Source organism: Colletotrichum spaethianum (assembly GCF_022836535.1).
Source record: "Colletotrichum spaethianum MAFF 239500 DNA, contig01, whole genome shotgun sequence".
Taxonomy (NCBI): domain Eukaryota; kingdom Fungi; phylum Ascomycota; class Sordariomycetes; order Glomerellales; family Glomerellaceae; genus Colletotrichum; species Colletotrichum spaethianum.
The window spans coordinates 191,915-215,811 of NW_026054771.1; the positions used below are offsets into that span (position 1 = coordinate 191,915).

Below are 23,897 nucleotides of genomic sequence, written 5' to 3' on the forward strand. Positions count from 1 at the left end.
GAAAATGCTAGCGCAGCAATGCAAAGTACCCCGGCACGGACCTTGCCAGCTTGACGGCACCTTTCGTCAGCCTCTCTCAGCCTGCTGCGCCAAACACCAAAGCGACGAACCCAGCACATCTGGACACTCACGATCAACATCACACCCATCAACCTCGCGGTACCTACCCATAACAACATCCCATTCTGTTCTTCTCCAGCAGAGTAAACCACACAAGCGATAACCTCTGACTGTCTACGATAACTGTCGACGCCCATCCCGCCACCAGAGCTACCACGTACACCCCGCAGTCGGCTTCCCCAGCAGCAAGCCCAAAATGGCCGAACGCAACCTCCAACAAGTCCTCACCCAGCTCCGCGGAAAGGGCTCCTCCCTCCCCTACGCTGAGTCCTCCGCCCTCCTCTCCAAAGCCAAGCTCCACCTCCTCCAGCTCAACGCCCTTACTCCGTCCTCCGGCGCCGCCCAGCAGCAGACATCCCCCCAGCTCCTCGCCCTCGCCCGCGAGACGTACGAGCACGGCGCCCTCGCCTCCATCCGCGCAAAGAACCCAGACGCCTTCACCCGCTACGTCCAGCAGCTCCAGCCCTTCTACGAGCTTCCTTCCAACCTGCTCCCGCCCAACGTGCCCGACCGCAACAAGGTCACTGGCCTGTACCTGCTCCTCCTCCTCACCCAGGGCCGCTACGCAGAGTTCCACTCGGAGCTCGAGAGCCTCGCCAACCGTGAGGGCGGTGGTGACAGCAGCGCCGTCGAGGGTGACAAGTACCTCGGCTACCCCATTCGTCTTGAGAGGTGGTTGATGGAGGGAAGCTACGACCGCGTCTGGAACGCCCTCAAGAGCCGTGAGGTGCCGAGCGAGGAATACGGTGTCTTTTCAGAGGTATGCTCATCGCTTCGTTATACGCGCGGGACAATTGGAAGCTAAACAAAACACCTACCACTAGATTCTCACCTTCCAAATTCGCTCCGAGATCGCCTCGAGCAGCGAGCGCGCCTACCCAAGCCTCCCCATTAGCTCCGCAAAGTCCCTCCTCTTCCTCGACTCAGAGGGCGACGTCATCTCCTTTGCTCAGCAGCGCGGCTGGATTCTGAAGGATGGCCAAATCTTCTTCCCCGATACCGCCGAGGGCGTCGCTGCGGAGGACGGCACCACCGATAAGGAGATGAGCCAGATGGTGATAGAAAACACGCTCGGCTACGCAAGGGAACTGGAGACCATCGTGTAGAGAGAGGCAGGGCGGCGAAAGCGGTGTCTTTACTGTATTAATATCATGCGATAGACCATGAAAGACGGCCATGGAATAAGGAATCCAGGCTAGACGTTTACGATCTCATGAGCGGTGCCTATCACAGGAACAGTGAGTGAGTGGCTTTGAGACGTTTTGGGTCAAGAATGCCACACATTTCTGGCCAGTACAAGCCTAATCAGGTAAAGACGCACAACACCGAGTAAGGAACCATGACATTCAAATGCGCGCCATAATGCTTGATCAAGTGATGCCATATATTCGTCTCCCACTAACTATTGCTAACAATCAAAAGCCTGGGATTTTCATCAGGCACTCCAGCCTGTCTACTGTAAACTTTTCCCAAGACCAACCCCGTCTGACCGAGCGCACTGCAACATCCTGCAGCATTTCCATCATGGGTCGATAACCATTATCCTGACTCTTTACGCGAAGAGTTTCAGGCCACTGCCGTGCTTGCCAACTTCGCACACCTCGCAGACCTTGCAGACGGTGCCCTTGTACTTGCTGTGGTACTTGGAACCGTCGAAGGCGCACTCCTCGTATGAAGTACCGCTGTAGATAGGTGTGTGGCTTGCCGCGCAGATGTCAAACTCGGCAAACTGATCAAACTCAATCTCGATCGCATCTGAGGGGTTGCGTTCGCACTGAGCCTTTGCCTTCTTGGCCTGCGTTGAAAGTCAGTGGCTGGTATATTGGACTAGGGAATAGTTCGATACTTACGTTTTCAGTCAGCTTGCTTGAGCCACCGTTGGCAATGATGCGGTTGGCGAAGCTGAGAGCCGATCCGTAGTTCTTGTTCCTTATCGCTAGCTGCATCGCGTTGTGCAGGGCAAGCTGCCGATGAGGAACCTCGATCTTGGGGATGGTGAAGTAGGCAGAGAGCTCCAAGCCGCGCTTGAGCTGCTCGCCAGTGGTGCCAAGCTGGCGACGACTGAGCTCAATCTCCATGGCCACAGCATACTCACTGGCGGATGTGATAAGCTTCTTTGCTTCGGCCACCTCACTTTCGCTGGACACGGCGTTGATGAGGATGGCGTGGAGGATGCCCTTGAAGACCTTGAGACCGTCCTCGAGCTTGTTAGTCTTCATGGAGTTATAACCCTGTTGGAGGTCGTTGGTGGCCAAGAACTCGAGGTCACGGGGCACAATTGGCAGCACCTTCCTAGGGTCCGTCTCTTCAATCGTGCGCCGCACGTAGTTGACCAACGGAGGAAGATTAGCGGAAGCCGGGAGATATGTTTTTGATGCCTGGTAGACCTCGAGGAAACGAGGCTTCAGCGGCGCAAAGTTGACGGCTCCCACTTGTCTGTTGAGCAGCTGCATTGCTGACTCGAATGAGCCGCCTGCAACGTGATCCACGGCGAGAGGAGAGTTGCGAGCCCAAAGGTCGGCCTCACTGCTGCCAGCGCCACCAGCCTCTGCGCTGTCAACGTTCACGAAATCGCCTTCAATCTCGGGAACGACATCGTCGCCAAGATCCCAGCCCGCGGCATCCTCCTCATCGTCGGCATCGACGAGGGTACCGTTCTTCTTGGCAGCACCATCGTCTTCAGCGGCATCGTCGAAGCCGTTGGCAGCTGCGGGCTCGTCCTCCAATGACAGACCTTCAACCTGACCAAGCAGAGCCTTCTCAAAGACTGATTGCGAAGTCGCCTTTGTAGGCCAGTTGGCCTTGTATGTGGGCACAACAGGCTTCGGCGGCGTCAGAGCCTCTCCGATCGTGGGAGTCTCCAGCTGCTCCTCAGTGAGGCCAGTAGCCTCGAGAATAGCTTGGCACTCCTCTTCCAGGCCGTGAGACTTGGCGGTCATGTATGCCAACGGGTCTGAATGCGTTAGTAGAGTAAAAAAATAATACTGGGTGGCTTGAACTTACAGAGGTCAATCTCCTTGAACATCTGGATTCGGTCCTCAACCTCACCGAGGTAAAGCGCATTCTGGAATCGTGCAGTGAAATCGCCGCGGTGCTCGGCGATCTTGGCCATACGAGCAAGCTTGGAGTGATCGCCAGTAGACAGGTACAAGAAGGAAAGCTTGTCGAACTGCTTCAGCTTCTGATAGGCCATCTCCACAACTTGGTGGTTGCCATGGGCCAGGGCTTCCGCGCTCAGTCTTTGCCACAGCTTGGGGCGGTCCAGCTCCTTGGCCATCTCAACGGCAACATCAAGGTTTCCGCACTCAATGGCGAGTTCAAATCGAGTCGTGGGATCTTGCACGAATTGCAGAGCAATTTCGGGGTAGCCCTTCTTCTGGAGGTAAGAGATGATGGATTGGCCGACGAGACTGGAGTTCTGGATGATGTGAAGCATCTCCTCGTAGTTTCGCTTGACGAGCGCAAGCTTGAATCGGTACTCAGTTGGGTCTACGTGAAGAACCTTGGGCTTCGCCGCTCGGTCAAGGCAGTACACGTTGCGGCCCTTGACACGGACCAAGTAAACAGTCTGGTCAAGGGTACGAACGATACCATTGTCGCCGTTGAGAAGCGTGTACTTGATGTGGTTGAGAGTCGAGTACAGCAGGACACCAGCGTCATCCCAAGTTGCGCTCTTGATGCGAATAGTCTCATGCAGAGTGCTGACCTGCTCAAGAGTCTTTGTCACAATAGTGACATTGTGCTTGCTCAGGAGTGCCGCGTATAGACCATCGTTGGACCATACCACGTACTTGACACCGTTGACCGCGAGCTCGGCGACGCTCTTTTTCTGCTGGATGTCGTAGAGGTGGACAGCTGTCGGAGTAATGATGAGGAGGTTTCCAGTACCACCGAAGTAGATGTCGCTTGTTCCGACAGGAGGCTTGAAAGACCGGGTCGTGTTGTTGGACAGGTCCTTGATGTCGATGGTCTGGCTCGAGGTGTTCAAAACGGCAAATCGATTGCGGGCGACGAAAATGGCCGAGTTTCCTTGGCCACGTTTCGACTCAGTGGGCTCAATCGCGCCAGATCCATCACGAGGAAGGTTGATCAACTCATACGATCCACTGTCGGAGGGGGACGTGACAAGCACGGAGCGCTCAGCAGGGTTGTAGGAAAGAGTTCGCGGAGGGGTCCAGGGGCTACCAAGCTTCTTGAGCGACAGGAGGGTCGGGCTCTCAATACTCTTCTGGAAGTCGTACGACTTGACGTGCTTCTCCTTGGTGATGTAGAAGAGATTGTTCTGGTACACCGAAGACGCCGGTCTCTCTCTCTCCAGCTTAAAGACCATGACACCGTTGTCATGACCAGCAGCGAACAGGTTGATTTCGGGATGGGCGGCAATGACCCAGAACCGGTCATTCTCGCGCTTAAAGGATTGCACGGCGGTGCGCTTGTTGAGATCCCAGACACGGATGGTCTTATCTTCACCGACAGAGAGGATCAGGTCCTGGTGAGGGTGAAACAAGCAGCCAGAAGAGTTCTGGAAGTGCCCTCTGCAAGTGTCAACCTCCCAGGCCTTGGTTTCGCTCATACGCCAAAGCTTGACGAGTCGGTCATCGCCAGCTGAGACAATAAGAGGCATGGTCGGATGGAACGCAACCCAGTTGACACCGCGGTCATGGCCTTCCAAAACGAATTTGACAACAGCGTCGGTGTTACCAAACATATCGGCCTGGTTTTGGTTCGCCCGCGCAACCTGGTCTTCGAAGGTCATCGATGTCGGTGCCGAGTGCTTCTTGCGCAAGCCGGAAATGTCCCAGACGCGGACTGACTGGTCGAGGGAGGCGGAGACGACGAGATCTTCCTTGGGATGAAACTGGGCGCACATGGCGTAGTGGTTGTGTCCTGTCATTGTGCAGACTGGAAGGCAAGGTCAGTTAGTCCTTGTGCGCATTCACGGGTTCACAGGGATTGGACGCACTCAGGGAGCGATTTTGCCAGTTCCATATCCTGATGGTCTGGTCGTCGGAAGCAGACAGGATCCATGGAAGCTCGTGATGGAAGAAGACGGTACGGACGTAGTCGAGATGCCCGTTCAAGGTGAACAAGCATCGGCGGGTCTGGTAGGACCAGACCTTGATCTTGTAGTCGTCGCCTCCCGACACGAAGAGGGGTTGCGTCTTGTGGAAGTCAATTCCTCTAACCGGGCCATCGTGTTCTTCGAATCGATCGATCAGGGTTCCCATGCGGTAGTCCCAGAGCTGAATGGTGGAGGAGTGAAGGGCGACGAGGATCCATGGTCTGGTAGGTGCGTGTCAGCAAGGGGTCACATTTGGAGATGGAAGCTGTTGGTTGGACGGCCGCTCACCTCTTGGGATGGAACGCGATGCCCTTCGCGCGCGAGGACTTGGACTCGAACTGTATCCTGCGTGAGCAATCGAGTGCATGCGACGAGAGACTCGACTCAATGCGCCGAGGACGGGACGGAAGCGTACCTTGGTCAACATGCCCGAGGAGGCCTGCATTTTGGCGGGGAGGTGAAGCCGGAGCTTCGAGCAACCAGCAATGGGAAAACAGGCGGCACCTCTGGAGGGGACGGAATTCAAGTGCAGGCCAGCTTACCGACCAAGAAAGGTTGCAGCTGGAATCGGGGAGGATGGTGACATTCACGGGTCACAAAAGAGGGCGCGATGAAGGGGTTGGATGCGTAGAAGTATCCGAAGCGGCAAGGTAGAGAGATACGTAAAGGCCACTTCCTCGTCTCAGAGCCCCTAGTAACAATTCCGCTTCGTGGCCATCTGTAAAGTGTGGGTTGCGTTGTGGGTCCCAATGGCGCTGATTGACAGGAGCCCACGCATCAGAGTTCCGCCGGGCTCCGGACTCTCACCGCCCGAGCTCCCATTCCCCTGTCCAGTCCTCCCTTGTAATGCCTGACGGAGTCCAGTTCCTGAGGTCCAGGGAAACGAGGAACTGCTCAAGCTGACATAAGCAGCTGCCCCTCCAGTAGGCCCGTTTTCTGCCGTCCTTCCCCGTGGACCTAAGACCCCTGACGTGGGTGACGCTAGTCCTCTTTGATACAGCTCTTTTGTCAATGTGTTCAGAAGGCGGCGCGCACTTACACCTGCCCCCCGGACTAAGGCACGCCTGAACGGTAATCGACTTCTGGAACCCCTCCAAGCATTACTACAACAACCATGCGACAGAGGCGATAAAACACCACAGATACCCAGGCGCCCCTGCCTCTTTTTCGACCTCAAGAAAATTCCAGAAGCAGCCTACTTGCTCTGCTTCTCGAAACACTTCATTCGCACTCAAGAATAACAAGCCACCACTCTTTCTCTCTCTCACACCCTCATTCATTGACTGAAAGCAACCGCAAATTTGGAGGACAGCCCCTGCGCCGGTCGTCGCAAATCCTCCTTCGCAATGTTGCGCCTGTCTCAACTGCCGATGGGCCTTGGCCTGACGCTGTTGGCGGCCGTCAATGTCGTCGCTGTCCCTTCCGTTACGGTGGATATGAGGGCCGCCTTCCCATCTGGGCCCTACCTCCTCGAGCTGCTGTAAGCTACCTTGTCCTCGAATCAACGCTGCTTGCTTGTCCAGACCAGCTAATTACTGTCCCCTAGTGAGACTGCTGCGGGCGAAAACACAACATCATACTTTCCAATCCTCGATCGCATCGCCGGCGGATACTTCAGCGAAGCCAAGACCGATAAAGAAGTCTACGACAAGTTTCTCCACGTCCTGAACGAGGATGGACACATTACTTCTCCTGAGGCCCTCTCTACTTTCAAGCTGGCACTTTCTCTTCGAACTGCCGCTCCCCGGATCGAGGCTCACTACCAATATTACCGAACTGCTGTTGAGCCCCAGCTCGAATCCAACGCCCGGGATGGTTGTGAAGTCTGGGCAGAGCTGGCAGGAAAGCAATACTGCACTCCAACTCTAGACACTCCGAAGGAATCGGCCTTGGACGGGTCAAAGGCTTTGCCCTTCGACCGGATCCTAGGATCAGGCAGTGAGGCTATCCTGTACGCCGACCCAACTTCGTCTGCTTTTGGTCCATTCCACAGCACCTTGGTAGAGAAAGCACGTAATGGGGAGATTGAATACCGTCTTCGCTACACGAAGCCTGCTGGCAGCTACGAGGAGGCTCTACCTGTCAGCGGGTACGGAGTTGAGCTGGCCCTAAAGCGAACTGACTACATCGTTATTGATGATCGGGAGGCACACCATGACGACTCAGAGAAGGTTGTCAACGCCGAGGAGGTTCTTGATGCCGCCGAGGATGTGGCTGATTTGAAACCTTTGGCAAAGTCTGAGCTTCAGGAGCTTGGTCTCAAGGCCGCATCTTTCATCATGCAGAGCCAGAATCCCTTTGAAGCTCTGCTTCGACTGACGCAGGACTTCCCCAAGTTCTCGACCTCAATCGCCGCACATAATGTCTCTGCGGAATTCCTTGCTGAGCACCAGCTAAACCGCCAGCAACTGGTTCCCAGCGGTATGAACGTGCTCTGGATGAACGGAGTGCAACTCATCGAGCGCCAGATTGAGGCTTTCACAATCATCGACCTCCTTCGACGCGAACGAAAGCTCATTGACGGCGTGCGTGATCTCGGTTTCACTGGTGGTCAAGCAGTGTCTCTCCTTGGTCATCCCAAGGTTGCTGAGTCCAAAGCCGACGAGGAGCCTCCGCGCTTCGACTGGACAGACGACCTTGAGGAGGATCAGGTCATCATGTTCCTCAACGATCTTGAGAAGGATGAGCGATACAAGGATTTCCCCGATCAGTTGATGTCGGTAAGTATTGCAGAGTTTGTTTACTCATGGTCGGTCTACTAATCCATCCCAGCTTCTCCAGCGTGTTTACCCCGGTCAGCTGCCTCCGATCAAGCGCGACATTTTCAATCTTATCGTTCCCGTTGATTTCTCCAAGATGGAGGATCTTAACGTGGTGGCTCAACTCAACTCTTTCATACAGCGAAAGCTTCCGATTCGTTTCGGTCTGGTCCCTTTGACGCCCACCGAGGATGCTTTCAAGATCAGCAAGGTTCTTTACTACCTTCTCGACAATTACGGCTTGGATGTGTTCATCGAGTATCTGGATGCGGCCATGCAGGACTCAAAGACGGAGAAGCCGGATCAGAGCGTCTTTGAGAAGGCAATCAAGGATCGGGAGCCGCTTCCGGATGCCATCCTACGCCCCTTCAACGATGTTTTGCAATCCGAAGAGCTCGACAACGTGGTAAAGCTTGCCCAGAGGTGGGCAAAGAGACTAAATGCAAACACCCCTGTCCCCCCTGTGTTCATCAACGGCATTCCCGTTCCTCGAGAGAACAATTGGCTCCAAGCCATGAGTATGAAGGCTACAAGCGATTTGCAAGCAATCCAGCGAGCTGTCTACCTTGGCATGATTGACGAGGAAAGCTGGATTCCTGACTTCTTCCTTGAGAAGGCAGTCAAGCGCCGCAACACATACATTTACCCGGAAGATGACAAGTCTCTTAAGATCCTAGACGTCAACAAGATTTACACTGAACACGACAATCTCTTTGGCAAGGTCCCAGTTATTGAGGCGTTCGCCGACTCTACCAAAGAGAACTGGGCGGTCCTGACTGTTGTCGGTGACTTTACTTCCGACGAGGGGACCAACCTTCTACTCGAAGCTTTGGCGTTCCGTCGGAACAACCCTGGGGTCCGCTTGGATATCGTCTACAACCCGTTAATATCTGCTTCGGCTTCCGCCGTGAACACAGTGATGAAGAACAGCGGCGAGAAACTTGCCGAGGTCGAATCTCTTTCTGACATCAAAGGCATTCTTGACAGTGCTGCTGGTGAATCGGATGGAATCTTCACATCAGCCCTCAACGAGTTTCTGTCTTCCGCTGCCATCAAGCCGGGCTCCAACATGCTCATCCTCAACGGACGGGTGGTTGGACCCTTCACCGAAGCCGAGCCTTTCCAGGGTGATGACTTCCAGTACCTTTTAGAGTTCGAACAGAAGGCCCGTATACTCCCCGTCTATGCAGCGGTGGATGAACTTGGTCTGACTGAGAAGATCTCCGGGCCACTGGCAGCTGCCAAAGTTACGTCTGTGACTGCAATTTCGACAATCTCTGATTTGCCTGCCGGCATATTCGAGTCTGCGCCGTCCTTGCGCGTCAGCGCCCATGATGCCTGGAACTCAACCTACACCGCGATTGAAATTGGAAACCCAGAGGCTTCGAGCATTCACATAGTCGGCGTTTTGAACCCTGCCAGTGAGCAGGCACAGCGATGGGCACCAATTCTGAAGGTTGTCTCCGAACTGGACGGAGTCTATCTGAAGCTCTTCCTCAACCCGAAGGAGAAGATTGACGAGTTGCCAGTCAAGAGATTCTTCCGATATGTCCTGGAGTCCGAGCCGAGCTTCGATGAGGCTGGTAAGGTGCAAGCACTCGAGGCATCTTTCAAGGGTCTGCCCTCCGAGGCCCTTCTCAATGCCGGCATGGACGTTCCGCCGTCTTGGCTCGTTGCACCCAAGGTTTCGGTTCACGACCCTGACAACATCAAGCTGAGCTCCATTAAGTCGAACGTCTACGCATCCTACGAGCTTGAGAGCATCCTCATTGAAGGACATTCCCGTGAGGGCGGGCAGTCGCAACCCCCACGCGGTGCCCAGCTTGTCTTGGGCACTGAAAAGGAGCCTCACTTTGCGGATACCATTATAATGGCCAACCTCGGGTATTTCCAATTCAAGGCTAACCCGGGTTTCTACAACATCCAGCTCAAGCAGGGAAGAAGCTCTGATATCTACACCATCGATAGTATCGGTGCGAAAGGATGGACACCCGTGCCAGGTGATGAAGGCACCGAGGTGGTACTGATGGACTTCCAAGGCACAACGCTGTATCCCCGTCTTTCGCGCAAACCAGGCCAGGAGGAAGCCGACGTTTTGGCTGAGCCTGAAGACAACAGCATTGTTGGCCGCGGTCTCAAGTTTGCTGAAGGCATTCTGGGCAAGAAAAAGTCTGCATCTGACGAGGAGCACGCCGAAATCAACATCTTCTCCGTCGCCAGTGGCCACCTCTACGAGCGTATGTTGAACATCATGATGGTCAGCGTCATGAAGAACACCAAGCACACGGTCAAGTTCTGGTTCATTGAGCAGTTCCTATCTCCCTCGTTCAAGGACTTCATCCCGCACATGGCCAAGGAATATGGTTTCAAGTACGAGATGGTGACCTACAAGTGGCCCCACTGGCTGCGCCAGCAAAAGGAGAAGCAGCGCGAGATCTGGGGCTACAAGATCCTCTTCCTCGACGTGCTCTTCCCGCTGTCCCTGGACAAGGTCATCTTTGTCGATGCCGATCAGATCGTCCGCACCGACATGATTACCCTTGTCAACCACGACCTCGAAGGCAAGCCGTACGGCTTTACGCCCATGTGCGATTCCCGCACCGAGATGGAGGGCTTCCGCTTCTGGAAGCAGGGCTACTGGGCTAACTATCTCCGTGGCAACCCGTACCACATTTCGGCGCTGTACGTCGTCGACCTCCGCCGCTTCCGTGAGCTCGCTGCCGGCGACCGCCTGCGCCAGACCTACCACTCTCTCAGCGCCGACCCCAATAGTCTGGCCAACCTCGACCAAGACCTGCCCAACCACATGCAGTTCCAGATCCCCATTCACAGCCTGCCGCAGGAGTGGCTGTGGTGCGAGACGTGGTGCTCTGACGAGAGCCAGAAGGATGCAAAGACTATTGATCTCTGCAACAACCCGCAGACCAAGGAGCCCAAGCTCGACCGCGCGCGTCGCCAGGTGCCTGAGTGGACCGTCTACGATGACGAGATCGCCGCTCTCGACAGCAAGCGCAAGGGCCTGCCCGTCGAGTCGCCCAAGAAGGAGGAGACCAAGGTCGGCAGTGGAGGTGAGGGCGAGCAGCAGAAGCCTGTCGTCGCCGAAGAGAAGAACACCAAGAGCCGCAACTGGGAGGAGCCGCCTGCGGAGAAGACGCATGTCATAGACGAGCTATAGACTTCTGGGTAGTGGCGGTAGACTAGCTTCTTGTGTAGTGATACAGCATTAGAGACAGGAAAGACAGGAAAGGAGATTTGGACTCGATAGATCTCTTTTTTATTTTTTCGTTTGATGGAACGTGAGACGCTCTCCACTATGCCAGCAGGCAGTGTGACATCTGTAGCTAACACCTCTATCTGTACGGACCTCTCATAACGTCCGGTCTTCAAAAGCAAAGTTGACGTCGTTGCGCCCCAACGCCATCGCCATCCGAATTCATCAACTCCAAACACGTTCTATGGCTCTTTGAACGAACCCCCATAAGTCATAATGCATGCAAACAAACGCTTCCCCGTCTAGTGCGAAATGTACTGGAACACCGCCGACACCTCCGGCTCCCCGCACTCCTGCCTTAGCAGCAGGTCCTGGATCGGCTTCAACCCCTCATTGACGAAATGGTTCCACGTGCTCGTGTCGCCGTACAGCATGGCGGGCGATTTGATATACTGCCTTCCATCGGGCTTGCACCGCTTACACTTGAACGTGTCGTGCGTGTCCGAGTTTGTACCGGGGCGGTACTGGAACAGCTCGCGCAAGCTGTCGAGAGAGAAATGGCGCTCGACGTCCTCGGCGGAGTCGACGACGCAACTGGAAAGCGACTGCTTGTGGGACTGGCGCTGAAAGATCTTCTCCTCGATCGTTCCGGTGGCGATGAAGCGGTAGACGAAACAGTCCTTCTTCTGGCCATCACGCCAGACACGAGCGAGAGCCTGTTGATCAGCGGCAGGGTTCCAGTCGGGATCGAACAGGACCAAACGGTTGGCGCCGATGAGGTTGAGGCCGCAACCACCAGCCTTGGAACTGAGGAGGAAGACGAACTCCTCTCCGTCAGGGTTGTTGAACTTATCGACCAGCTTCTGGCGCTTGTTGACGTTCATGGTGCCGTCGAGACGCAGGCAGCCGTACGCTCGGGAACGACACAGCTTCTCAAACAAGTCAAGGGTCTGTGTGTAGTTGCTGATGAGCACAATCTTGTCGTTCGTGTCTTGACGGATGCGTGCGAGCATGCGGTCTAGGACTTGCATCTTGCCCGAATACCAAGGCTTGATATCCCGATCTCGGCCACGCGATTCCTTGGGAACGTAGTCTTCAGGGTAGCAATTTTCTGAACCGGGCAAGTCATCTGCAATGTTGAGTAAATCCGGGTGGTTGCAGAGCTTCTTGAGGATGTTGATGGCCTTGAGGGGTTGACTGCCCTTGCCACGAAGAAGAGCCTGAATTTCCGGACTGGTGATGAAGTAGTTGTATAGATCGAGCTGGAATGGTGCCAGGTTGCAGAAGACGACATGCTCATACTTGACGGGCAGATACTTGGACAAGATGTCGTTGGTGCGGCGAATGATGAACTTATTGACAATGCCCAACAGTTCGGACAAGCACTCGTCGCCCCTCTTCCTGTCGGCCTCGGAGGCATCGGCGTCGCGTCCACGTAGAATAGGAAGCTCGAATCGCTTACGGAACTCCAGGCGGGTGCCGAGCAGATCCGGGTTGGCGAAGCTGATCAAGGAGAAGTACTCGGACAAATCATTCTGGATGGGCGTTCCGGACAGGATGACTCGCCGTGTGACATTGAGGTTGTTGAGCGCACTGAATGTTTGGCTGTCTCCGTTCTTGAGACGATGGCCTTCGTCGCAAAGCATCAAACCAATCTTGGTGTGCTTCAGCTCTTCAACATTGAGACGGAGTGTTTCGTAAGACACGATGATGACTGGACGAGTGACTGATCTGCCACTAGCAATAGCCCATTGTCTCAGCTGGCGCGTCAACTCCTCCTTTGATGCCTTTCCGTCGATCGCAAAGGGCGTGATGGCATCGGCGCCTAGCCATTTGACCAACTCGTTGGCCCAGTTGCGGACTAAACTGGAAGGACAGGCGACGATGGCCTTTTGAATGGTGCTCTTTCCAGCTTCCGGTGACTGCTTTAGCAGGGTCCAAAGCAGGGTGATGCATTGGAGCGTCTTGCCAAGACCCATCTCGTCGGCCATGATGCAGCCATTGGCCTTCTCCTCGATCATGCCAGTAACGCATCTGTACATGAACTTGACACCCTCGACTTGATGTGGTCTGAGAACCTTGGCCAGTCTCGGGTCGATTACAACGGGGACTCGGGGGTGTTCTCCTTCAACTTTCTTCTTGATTCCCAGAATCTCAGCCAGACTCTTGTGGACGAGAGGCGCGTCAATCTTGGTTTCGCCCTCAGTATCCTTCTTGTCTTCCTTCTTCTCGGGTTCCTTCGGTTTGTCATCTACGGTCGGATCGTAGAGCACAATCGAGAACTCGCCACTGGGATCATGCAATGGCTTCGCGATGAAGGTAGCACCGGTACGAAGGCCAAGAGTGGGAGGGGGTCGATTGGGGTTATAGGCTCCCGTGTTTTTGTTGATCAGCGGTACCGAAAACGCCTTGCGGAACACCGTTGACTTGTCTTTCGCCTGAAATACCGGGAACTTGTTCGCATCGCGGTTGGCAAGAGCAAGTCGATCGGCGTTGGTGTAAGGCTTGTCCGCCTCGTTCTCTCCATCGGCGCCCCTGTAATCCACCCTTCTTTTCTTCCGGGCCGGTCTGTCGGTTGAGATGGTTCTCAGTGCTGATCCGGGACACTTGAAGGGCTTGTGCAGCTTATCAACAGACTGAGGGGTCGAGTATCGCTTCACGGGGATGTTCTCCTTGTTGGCGATCGGGGTGGTGGCGACGTCGACAGTCCTATGGAGGGGTCAGTGAGATCTTGCGCGTCGAAAGAACTCAAGATGAGGAATGCGTACATGTTGGGCCACAATTGAAGCTTTTTCAAGCCTGCAAGTGCAGAATAGGCGGCAATTTGGTGGATCGTCGCAGTGAGCAGGTAAGTAGGTAGTGAATGAAGATGGAGGGGAGAGAAACGATTCCCAGTCCAAGTTGTTGATTTGGGGAATTGGGAAAGCGCGACTCGACCCGCGTCGCCACTCAAACACGGTGTCACATGGCATTGCACGTGCGCTAGGCACCAGCGCCCAATAAGATGTAGAGGGTAGTCACTTATAGTGGGGTAATCGGAATTCGCACCTCGTTTCCGGCCCCACTCATATCGCCTCCCGTCGCTTCGTTGCTCGCCAACTCGGGATGCAGACATCATTGACTAACTTCAGACAGCTTGTCAACCTGCAGGATTATGGGTGGCCGTGTGAGAGATCACTACCGCAAGTAAGCTATAATTGCACCCCATACCAAAAGTAACCCGGTTCTACAAGAGGGTCAAATGCAACGTTCTGTAGTAGGGAAGGTTTCAAGAATTGACCAATCGAACAATGCGACCAAACAGTGCGTGAGAACCAAAGTTGGCGCCGTCTTAGCTCCAGTCCTAAAGATGCAGCTGACGGTTCCCCAGTGATCATACGTGGCTTTCGCAGTCGTAATGTTCAACATGCTAATCTCCTCGTGTTTGAGAGCGCGGCTTTAAAGTCAGTGAGGATTCCTCTGCCCAGTGGCTAAGGACGGATCCTCATGGCATTCTCCTTGGGGGAAAAAAGAAAACATGCCGTCTGACCGAACGAAATTCCAGTATAATCACTCCATCGGCAAGGAGACTATTCGCCTTGTACGCATCCTAAGCCGCCGGGATACTGAGGATGATCCCTTGCGACTTGCACTCGAGGAACATGCCATCACCGACCTCCCAGCATACCGAGCTCTGTCTTACACCTGGGGGTCTCCTATATCTGACACGTCTTCAGAGAATGACTTGGTGACGATCCTCCTCGAGAATCATGACTTCGATGTATTCCCAAACTTGCATGATGCGTTGCTCTGGATCAGAGCCCACGGGTCATGCGACTTATACTGGATCGACGCCATCAGCATCAATCAGACCGACAATGTCGAGCGGAGTGTACAAGTCAGTATAATGGACCATATCTACAAATTGGCCGCCCAAGTCGACGTATGGCTTGGCACTGTGTCCGAAGAGCACCATCCGGTCGAGGTTTCCCAGTTGATTCGGAAAATGGCTGCCAACGCCCAGAAGAAAATCGGGTTCAAGCGAGGAAACCACGTTTTCGACCACGATGCCCTACGGCGATACGGTTTGCAAGACATACCTGATGCCGTATGGTATGCATTCGTCGCCTTCTTCGACCGCAAGTGGTTCAACCGCGTTTGGGTCGTCCAGGAAGTGGCCTTGTCCAAAGATGCGTGTGTGCTCTGGGGTGAAGATGTCATCCCTTGGCAGACGGTGGCTCTCTGCTCGGATTTTTTGTTTGACAGTCGTCTCTACGAACAGCTTTCCGAGATCTTATACGACAACAACCCCACAATCAAGGACGCCCACGTTGGCAGCAATTCCGCGGGAATCGTCGCGATCCAGAGATGTCGCCACGACACACTTGCCGGTTGGGAAAGCGTGACACTTGATCACATCACTGGCGCGTCAGGCAACTCGGCCGGGAGTGGCATACTTAAAACGGGAGGGGCACTGCTCTTTCTCATGCTCCGCCTCACCATCGGAGTCGAAGCGAGCGATCCCAGAGACCAGGTCTTCGGCCTTCTCGGTATTCTCAACCTGCTCCTTGATACCAGCGGCCGCCCGAGGACGGGCCTGGAGCCTGACTACTGCAAACACTCGACTGCCGTCACAGTGTACACCGAAACGGCCATGTTCATCATGGAAGAGTGCGGCAACCTTGCGTTGCTAACGGCAGTGGCCGACGATGCGGACAAGCAGCTTGAGGGGCTGCCATCATGGGTGCCAGATTTCTCGGCACACGGGCCCTCGATGTTTCTGGCGATGCGGTGGCCGGCCGGCGTGCGTTACTTTGACGCATGCCGCTCCGCCCGGGCGGACTACCGCATTGTCGACGACAAACTCCTCCACGTCAAAGGTTTCTGCGTGGGCACGGTTTCCCTACTGGGAACGGTGTACTCGGAGCTTGCTACAAAGGGGAGCTTCGCGCAGTGGGCTGACTTCATGCTGCAATGCGACCCGGTATACAAACCGACTGGGCAGTGCCGTGTGGAGGCGTTCTGGCGGACATTGATCGCCGACCGAGACGGATTCAAGCACCCGGCCCCGGAAACCTACAAAAGGCGTTCCACCATTGGATAACAGACCACCTCGTGTGGGAAGTGTACTGCGCCTTGAAACGGGGAGCCGACCTGGACGAGTATCTCAATCAGTTGGAGAGTATCAAGAGGCTCGCCATGTCGGACGTCAGCAAGACTTTGCCATCGTGCGACGACATCAAGGCCTACGTCAAGCAGCTCCAAGGGTGCAACAAGAAGGAGGAAGTGGAAAGCATGTTCGACAGCTTCAAGCACCGCTGCCAGGTCTACGTCAACCTCGTGTTCGAGACGCTCTGGGAGAGACGGCCATTTTTGACAGACAGCGGGTATCTCGGCCTCGGGGCCAGTCGGTAGAGGACGGTGATGCTGTCTGGATCTTGGCCGGGTGCCCATCGCCCGTCGTGCTTCGCGAGGTGCCGGTTTCATCCATCTCGGGGCCTTTTTGTTATCGGTTGATTGGAGAGGCATACTTGCATGGCATTATGCATGGGGAAGCCGTTGTTGAGGGTATACTGTGGGAGGATATCTGCATCCAATGAGGTGAGGTGCAGCGTGTACATCAGCATTGGCATTCTTGCGCGTGTAAACAATATTACTGTTCTCCTAATTCACGAATCACTATTAATCAATGACAATCAGATGTTTGTCGTAACCGTTCATCCTATCCCGCGAGCCTAACCTAGGAACCGAATGTGTGCTTCGGTGAGGCATCCACCGAGAATGGCTAATGCCGTGCAAGGTTACCCCGAACACACAGCAGCACCAGGGTCCCCCCCTCCCCTGGCATCAGGCAAGCTCCAATTGGGGGGAGGCACGAGGGTGAGCTCGGATGTTTTTCCCTGGCTCACACCTCAAAATTCTCACCAACAAGAATCGTTCGACATTGGCAACCTGATCAATTCCATATTCCAATTCCCTCGTCACTCTCGACTTTCCCTTAATCGCCATTCCACTGTCAATCGGCCCGCTCCCGAACTCAATTGGCTTCCTAGTCGCAAAGAGCAAAGAATTGAACCCCCTCCGGCGCCTAATCCACAACAGCATCTTCACATGCTCGTCCTTTGACTCTAACGCCGCCCGCAACAACTCAAACAGTGGACCCCGAACGGCCCCCCCGCAACTTTCCCCTCGGTCTCTGAACGCAACTCAACAACACCATGTCCTCCTCGTCCTCCCCCTCCCCCGGAACCCCGCTCCTCCGTCCACCCTCTGCCCACACCTTCTGGATCGCCGGCAACTGGACCTCCATACTCGGCGGCACCGTCTTCACCCACTTCGCCCACTACCAGTACCTCGCCCGCGTCCGCACCCCGAACCCGAACCCCCTCAAGAATGCCCGCTTCTGGGCTCTAGCCGGCGGCGGATGGATGCTCTCCTACCTCGGCATCATCACCGGAATCGCCGTCGCCCAGGCAAAGGTCAACCACTACCGCGACCCCGAGACCCATTCCCTCTACAGCGACGACCCTTGATCTCAGCACACTGCTGAACAACTACCCACAACTGCAACTGCTCCAATTCCTCGACGACACCACACCCGCCATGTCCGCCGACTTCTGGGCCGGCTACATCTCCGGCGCCGTGGGCATCATCATCGGCAACCCCCTCGACCTCCTCAAAGTCCGCCTCCAAGCACGAACCGCCCCTGTCGTCGCCGCCGCCACGACTCCGACCTCCCCGCTGCCGACCCCCGCCGTCGCCGCGACTTCATACCTCCGCCACTTCGAATCCCCCGCCTCCCTCGTCACCGGCTCCGCCGCCCCGATCCTCGGCTACGGCGCTCTCAATGCCCTCCTTTTCGTCTCCTACAACCGCACCGAGGCCGCCCTCAACCGCGCCCTCGATGTCCGCTCCAGCCTCTGGACCACCTGGCTCGCCGGTGCCGTTGGCGGCCTGGCCACCTGGGTCGTAAGCACCCCCACCGAGCTGATCAAGTGCCGCGCCCAGCTATCCTCACCGCCCGCCTCGAGTTGGACCATCACCAAGGACGCCTGGCGCGCTGAGGGGGTGCGGGGGTTGTACTTTGGAGGCGCGGTGACTGCGCTGCGGGACAGCATCGGGTACGGGTTCTATTTCTGGTCCTACGAGCTCAGCACGCGGTGGATGGGCGTCGGCGGCGATGGCGTCAAGGAGACAGATATGCGCGAGGAGGCGGCCAAAGTGCTCCTCTGCGGTGGCCTGGCCGGCATCGTGACGTGGGCGAGCATCTTCCCGCTCGACGTCATAAAGACCCGTGTACAGACGCAGGCGTTTGAGACTTGGACATCAGCAGAGACGTCGCCCTTACTCGGGGCACAAGGCTCACAGCAGCAGCAGCAACAGCCGCCGCCGCCGCCCAAACGTGCGGGCGCAATTCAGGTCGCCAGGGAAGCGTACCGCGAAGGGGGCATGCGGGTCTTCTTTAGGGGCCTTACAATCTGTAGCGTGCGGGCTTTCGTCGTCAACGCGGTCCAGTGGGCAGTGTATGAATGGGCCATGTATGAGATGGGCGAGGGCCGGAGACGGCCTGCTGCTGCTGTTGAGCCTGCGGCACAAATGCTTTGAATGTCATGGATTGATGAGAGCGTTGTTGAATAACGGTCCGCAGGCTTAGCGTCTACCCCGAGGGCTCTGAATGTCTCCGCGTGGTGGTCGCACGATACGCGCAGGTTGGGAATGTTGCCGAATACTCTCCGGCCACACAGACAGCCAGAAAGGGGTTAAGTGCACCGATCAAAGAAAAGATGCGGGCAGTTTACGTATAAAATACTAGACCCGCCAGGATAAGGATTGTATTCTCAAAGATATTAGACAAAACTAGAAGCTGTTGCAATCATAGCTTCACAACCCCAATCGCAGCCATGACTTCAACCGAGCCCCAAACCACGTCCCTCGCGGAACTCAACCGCGACTTCTGGGAGTTTGTCAAACCCCTTCCCATGCTCTCTAACGTTTTCCTACGTTCGTACTAATCTTCAAGCCAGTGCCAATGCCGATACCTTCTTTGAACAAGACTGGCTCAAGGCCTTCGCCGAGCAACTCACCCGCTTCCTCCGCACCCAGGGCCCGAATCTAGGTTTCCGACCACGTGACCTAGCCAACCCGGTTCGTCTTCTGGACTACGCATGCGCATATGGCGGTGCGTCCTGGGTACGTTCTACCATTCTCGACCACACTTCACTCACCGCATCCCTAACTTGTGCTTGTGAACACCCAGGCCCTCGCCCCCTTCGTCGATGAGATCTTGGGTATCGACATCGCCCCCGCCATTGTGGATCGCTTCAACAACTGCGCCGCCCAGCTGGGGTACTCGCCGGCCCAAGCCCACGCCGTCGCGGGGGATCTGACGACGGACGGCTCGCTAGCCGTCGAGGGAGGGTTTGATGTGGTCATCATATCCATGGCGTTGCATCACCTCGATGATCCGAGGGGGATGTTGGAGCTGCTTGCGCGGCGGGTAAAGCCTGGGGGTGTGCTGATTGCCGTGGAGGGTGTGAACGCCATCGAGACGGGGATGGGGGTGAGAGATGAGGACGTCCATCAGCAGTTTGCGCACGAGGTCCTTAAGACTACCAACCGGCACGTCGAGTTCAGCGAGGAGCTGTTTAGGGGGTGGTTCGAGGGGGTCGGGTGTGACGCGGAAAGATTCGTGTATATTGAGAACGAGGAGGTCAGTCACTTCCCGGAGAATATCGTTGGGAAACCCGGGGGGCTTAATAGGAGGATGGTCATTGCTGCTTCGGTGAGGAGGTTTTGGCCTCGTGCATAGTTCTTTATACTTGGGGTTTGTTACTTTCATTTCTTATTGGTTCTGTTCGAGGGTTGAGACTCGTCAGCGAATTCCTCTCAAGCACATAATCGAACCTCCGTTTACTTGTAGACTGGTGCATAGAAGATAGGTGCTATAACTCAACCCTCTGATTAACCTTACAAGATGATTGGCAGAGATAATAGTTCTTGTACAATGTGCTGGCGGCGATTACCCGACCAATTTGTCGTACAACCCTGGCCTGAACCATGACAAATGACGGAAATGAGCAGGTTTCCATAACTGCTTTTGATCTAGTGAACCTGTGTTACGTTGTGAATAAGAAAAATCAGTCTAGTTATAGTGCCGGGTTTCATACACGCTGGCATCCAAGTCTCCACGCGCACATATCGGCATCTTTTCTCGGAGACTTTTGCCTCACCGGCACGGCTAGCCCCACATCGGATCCGATTATCTCGGCAACTTTCTTCTACCCTCGGAGACATCCCATGCCTCCGCATGTCAAATCGCACGACGTTTTCGCTGTCGTTCTAAGAAGTATAAAGACAAAGGTTTGCTTTTGTTGAAGATCGCATCGTATTTTGCGGAACACAAGCAAATGTAGGCGGTATTACACCAGTCACACTTACATGCAATCCCTCTACAAAGCACTCCTTCCAACACTATCACTTTTCCAGATGGCACACAACACCACGGCCCCAATGTTCCACGACGCTCTCATTATCGGCGCGGGGCCCGCCGGTCTAGCTACGGCGACTGCCCTCTCCCGTCAGCTCTATACCTCGGTCCTCTTCGACTCGGGCCTGTACCGCAACGCCCGCGCGACGAATATGCACAACGTCCTCGGCTTTGACCACGTCTCGCCCGCCGTCTTCCGCGCCAAGGCCAGGGACGACATCATGTCTCGGTACGCGGAGAGCGTGACCTTTGCCGATGTCGAGGTCCTGAAGACGTCCAAGGTCAGGGAGGGACTCTTCAAGGTGGAGGACGCACAGGGAAAGACGTGGTTTGGCAGGCGGCTGGTGCTGGCTACCGGCGTGACTGATATAATGCCGGATATCCAGGGTTATGGGGATTGCTGGGGTCGCGGGATCTTTCACTGTCTCTTCTGCCACGGCTTCGAAGAGCGCGGGGCGGAGAGGGTTGGCGTTCTGGCGTTCGGTATGACGGGGAACCTGAAGATGGCGACGCACATCGCATACATGGCGCGTCCCTTGGGGAAACAAGTCACAATCTACACAAGTGGCAACTCGTCTCTGGCCTCAGATATTGCTGCACTAGCCAACAACCCCTTTAAACTCGACGTCCGCAAGATCACAAAGATGCGCATGGCTCGCGGCGACGACGGGCACCACGCAAGCGTCACGCTTACCATGGATGACGACGAGGAAGTCACGGAGGGATTCCTAGCTCACGCGCCATTCACAAAGGTCAACGGTCCTTTTGCGGAGCAGCTGGGACTGGAGATGGCGGAGAACGGGGACATCAAGACGACGCCGCCGTTTGGCGAAACAAGCGTTGGCGGGGTGTATGCAGTCGGAGATTGCGGAAACATGATCAAGGCTGTCGCACCTGCAATGACAAGCGGAGCGCTTTGTGCGGGTGGGATGGTTGTGCCGTTGCAGTCAGAGCCGAGAGCCGAGCTGGATGTCGAGGCGACGGAGAAGGTCATTGGGTGATGGGGGTTGGGTCACTTGTCTCCTTGACTCGGTGTTTGTACAACACGAACAGGCAGCCAGATAGGATCTCAGAAGTCTCTGCTAGATTTGAATATAATTAGATAGACGACACACACATACCTTAGTGCTTTGGGAGGCTTGTATCCAGGCATCACGCACCATTTTCAACTCGAGCATCAACAGTGCGCAGGCATCTTCGAGCCAAGATGCCAATTTCCACCTAGCTCTTATTTCATTTTGCTACGTTTGATTTGAGTGACATTCCCAAAACGGGTCTACAGTATCGATCAACTCCGTCGACAGTTCCTCCCATGTGAGAGCAGGATCACCAACCATGCCCAAACGCCTTCAGTGACAGACAATGCAACGAGCTTAGTTGTCCAAAATTAAACATTGGATCAATTCTCTGAAGGATCAACAATCCGGCTCGAGTACATCTCCATTAGGGCCGAATCCCTTCCCACATACACTAGGGTCCAAACAACCCCGTTACAACACGTACCCGCCTCCAGGCAGCAGAATTAAAATGCAGCTCCCCCTCCCTTCATGCGCGACCACACCCCTTTTCCCCAAGAAGTTGACATCCGACGAATGATTCCACCTGTGAATAAGGGATTGACGCGCATCTTAAGGGCTGAATTGAGCCGGGATCCAGATTGGCTCTGAAATGGCAGGCCTGAGTTGTTGGAGCGGGTTAATGGTCGACCCATCAAGGCTCAATTAACCACCCGCGGCCAGACAAATGCCTCCTCTGCGATCTTTTGCGGCTATTATATGCATCAATGGAGCAGTTTGACCGCTCGGGCCGTTACCTCTTCGCAGAAGCGGTCAAGGGTCTACGGCCGAGCTTTATGGCGTGTGCTTGATTAGGAGGAACTTTACCTCCGAGGGCCAATACACCACGGGGGTGTGGAGTACCTTGCAAGGCTTCCATTTCTGTTTTTAACTTTACGTATACCCAAATTCTGTCAGATTGACGGCATTTGAAGGGACCGCCGGATGTTGCAGCTGTTTTCAGCTGAACAAGCTTGATCCGACGTCGATCAGTATCAACGAGATGCTTGGTCTCCAGTGCGCTACTACTGAGACGTCTCCATGACCAGCTACGTAACAAGAACGGCAGTTATTGGGCTCGAATTAGACATAACCTCTATGACATCGAGTTTTAGTATGCTATGGATGTGTGCATCTTCACTTGACTGGGCGGTATTGGAAAAGAAAAATGCGCTCTAAGGAACTCTTACCCATGCCCGCTACTTGGAAAATGTTTCCCATGGCCGATACTGGGAGAGGTAATAGGGAATAGGAATATTTTTCCTAGCCCCAGGCACGCGCTTTGGACCTCGGTGGCTGAAGAGATCCAAAGGGATGGTTTCCGAGATCTACTCATCCGTGGCATTCGTCTTGCTGTGGTTTCCGTTGAGATTCCCCAGCAGGTACAAGAAGAACCTTGGTGTTCTTAACCTCTTTGCCGGTAAAGCAGCTCAGTAGGATCCACTGCATGATTTGGTAGTCGTCCTCCTTGACAATCGTCAAAGATAAGTGAGTAGGAGACGTAGCATTGGCTGAAGGGCAAGTCGGCGTCATGAAGCCCCTCCATCTTTGCGTCGATGAAATCCTGCCCAGATTGGGCTACCCACATAGTGATGAGCCGGGATGGCTTCTGGCCTTTCGGTGTCTTCTTGATCTTCAAACTTGGCGTGTCTCGGCCCTCTGTGTCCGCCTCCACTGACAGTTGAGCATGTAATTCGGTGAAGCAGTCGTCCCTTCACATCTGAGTCAACCTTTGATATGATATGTAAGTCTATAGTTCGACAAAGACGCTGAAGTCAGCTACTTTCAGTCGTGTATGAATACACTTTTTGTCTCATGAGTTCAATGGGTGTAGCAGCGTCTTGGGTCGATATTGGACAGGCACTTGGGTGACAGGGAATCGTCGACAGACGTTCGCCAAACGAGTGCGATCGTTAGGACACTCACGCAAATCAATATAGACTACGTGGATATAGGTTCCATCTGTCTCTTGCGGTCTTCTGTGGCTCGTACACTTAAGAATCCGGTCTATGGAAAATCCCCCCAAAAAGGTCGACGACAGGCTAACTTCGGAGAGTACGCTCCTTGGCCACGGAGCAAATATGCCGCCTCCGTCATCCCTGTTCCTACCACATACATGTCCTGCTATCGCTTGTCTTGGTGTTCGAATCCCTTTCCTGAAGCGTATCCATTACGTACGGAGAATTCGAAGAGAATCATGTACCAATTACAATCGCTCACAAGA

General features: G+C 54.9%; 10 protein-coding genes across 10 annotated transcripts; 8 read left to right on the plus strand and 2 right to left on the minus strand.

The window, feature by feature from the left end:
• Positions 1-316: 316 nt before the first annotated feature.
• Positions 317-1,226, plus strand: ColSpa_00048 (26S proteasome regulatory subunit rpn12; the record flags this gene model as incomplete). Its single annotated transcript, XM_049266260.1, has 2 exons — positions 317-880; positions 945-1,226. The coding sequence occupies 2 exons, from the start codon at positions 317-319 to the stop codon at positions 1,224-1,226; spliced, it is 846 nt and encodes a 281-aa protein (XP_049122217.1).
• A 446-nt stretch (positions 1,227-1,672) lies between these two features.
• Positions 1,673-5,627, minus strand: ColSpa_00049 (putative coatomer subunit gamma; the record flags this gene model as incomplete). Its single annotated transcript, XM_049266261.1, has 6 exons — positions 1,673-1,915; positions 1,971-3,073; positions 3,124-5,007; positions 5,084-5,403; positions 5,471-5,520; positions 5,598-5,627. 6 exons carry the CDS (start codon positions 5,625-5,627, stop codon positions 1,673-1,675), a joined length of 3,630 nt encoding a protein of 1,209 aa, XP_049122218.1.
• A 901-nt stretch (positions 5,628-6,528) lies between these two features.
• ColSpa_00050 (UDP-glucosyltransferase A1) lies at positions 6,529-11,116 on the plus strand (the record flags this gene model as incomplete). Its single annotated transcript, XM_049266262.1, has 3 exons — positions 6,529-6,662; positions 6,729-7,902; positions 7,955-11,116. The coding sequence occupies 3 exons, from the start codon at positions 6,529-6,531 to the stop codon at positions 11,114-11,116; spliced, it is 4,470 nt and encodes a 1,489-aa protein (XP_049122219.1).
• Positions 11,117-11,454: 338 nt separating this feature from the next.
• ColSpa_00051 (DNA repair protein rhp54) lies at positions 11,455-14,124 on the minus strand (the record flags this gene model as incomplete). Its single annotated transcript, XM_049266263.1, has 2 exons — positions 11,455-13,861; positions 14,039-14,124. The coding sequence occupies 2 exons, from the start codon at positions 14,122-14,124 to the stop codon at positions 11,455-11,457; spliced, it is 2,493 nt and encodes an 830-aa protein (XP_049122220.1).
• Positions 14,125-14,669: 545 nt separating this feature from the next.
• On the plus strand, positions 14,670-16,235 carry ColSpa_00052 (heterokaryon incompatibility protein 6, OR allele; the record flags this gene model as incomplete). The annotated part of the gene is made up of 1 exon (XM_049266264.1): positions 14,670-16,235. The coding sequence occupies one exon, from the start codon at positions 14,670-14,672 to the stop codon at positions 16,233-16,235; it is 1,566 nt and encodes a 521-aa protein (XP_049122221.1).
• A 95-nt stretch (positions 16,236-16,330) lies between these two features.
• On the plus strand, positions 16,331-16,546 carry ColSpa_00053 (uncharacterized protein; the record flags this gene model as incomplete). Its single annotated transcript, XM_049266265.1, has 1 exon — positions 16,331-16,546. One exon carries the CDS (start codon positions 16,331-16,333, stop codon positions 16,544-16,546), a length of 216 nt encoding a protein of 71 aa, XP_049122222.1.
• Positions 16,547-17,349: 803 nt separating this feature from the next.
• On the plus strand, positions 17,350-17,664 carry ColSpa_00054 (uncharacterized protein; the record flags this gene model as incomplete). The annotated part of the gene is made up of 1 exon (XM_049266266.1): positions 17,350-17,664. One exon carries the CDS (start codon positions 17,350-17,352, stop codon positions 17,662-17,664), a length of 315 nt encoding a protein of 104 aa, XP_049122223.1.
• A 70-nt stretch (positions 17,665-17,734) lies between these two features.
• On the plus strand, positions 17,735-18,736 carry ColSpa_00055 (mitochondrial basic amino acids transporter; the record flags this gene model as incomplete). Its single annotated transcript, XM_049266267.1, has 1 exon — positions 17,735-18,736. The coding sequence occupies one exon, from the start codon at positions 17,735-17,737 to the stop codon at positions 18,734-18,736; it is 1,002 nt and encodes a 333-aa protein (XP_049122224.1).
• Positions 18,737-19,032: 296 nt separating this feature from the next.
• ColSpa_00056 (putative methyltransferase) lies at positions 19,033-19,940 on the plus strand (the record flags this gene model as incomplete). Its single annotated transcript, XM_049266268.1, is given in 3 exon segments — positions 19,033-19,132; positions 19,152-19,321; positions 19,389-19,940. 3 exon segments carry the CDS (start codon positions 19,033-19,035, stop codon positions 19,938-19,940), a joined length of 822 nt encoding a protein of 273 aa, XP_049122225.1.
• Positions 19,941-20,641: 701 nt separating this feature from the next.
• On the plus strand, positions 20,642-21,619 carry ColSpa_00057 (thioredoxin-1; the record flags this gene model as incomplete). Its single annotated transcript, XM_049266269.1, has 1 exon — positions 20,642-21,619. The coding sequence occupies one exon, from the start codon at positions 20,642-20,644 to the stop codon at positions 21,617-21,619; it is 978 nt and encodes a 325-aa protein (XP_049122226.1).
• Positions 21,620-23,897: the final 2,278 nt, after the last annotated feature.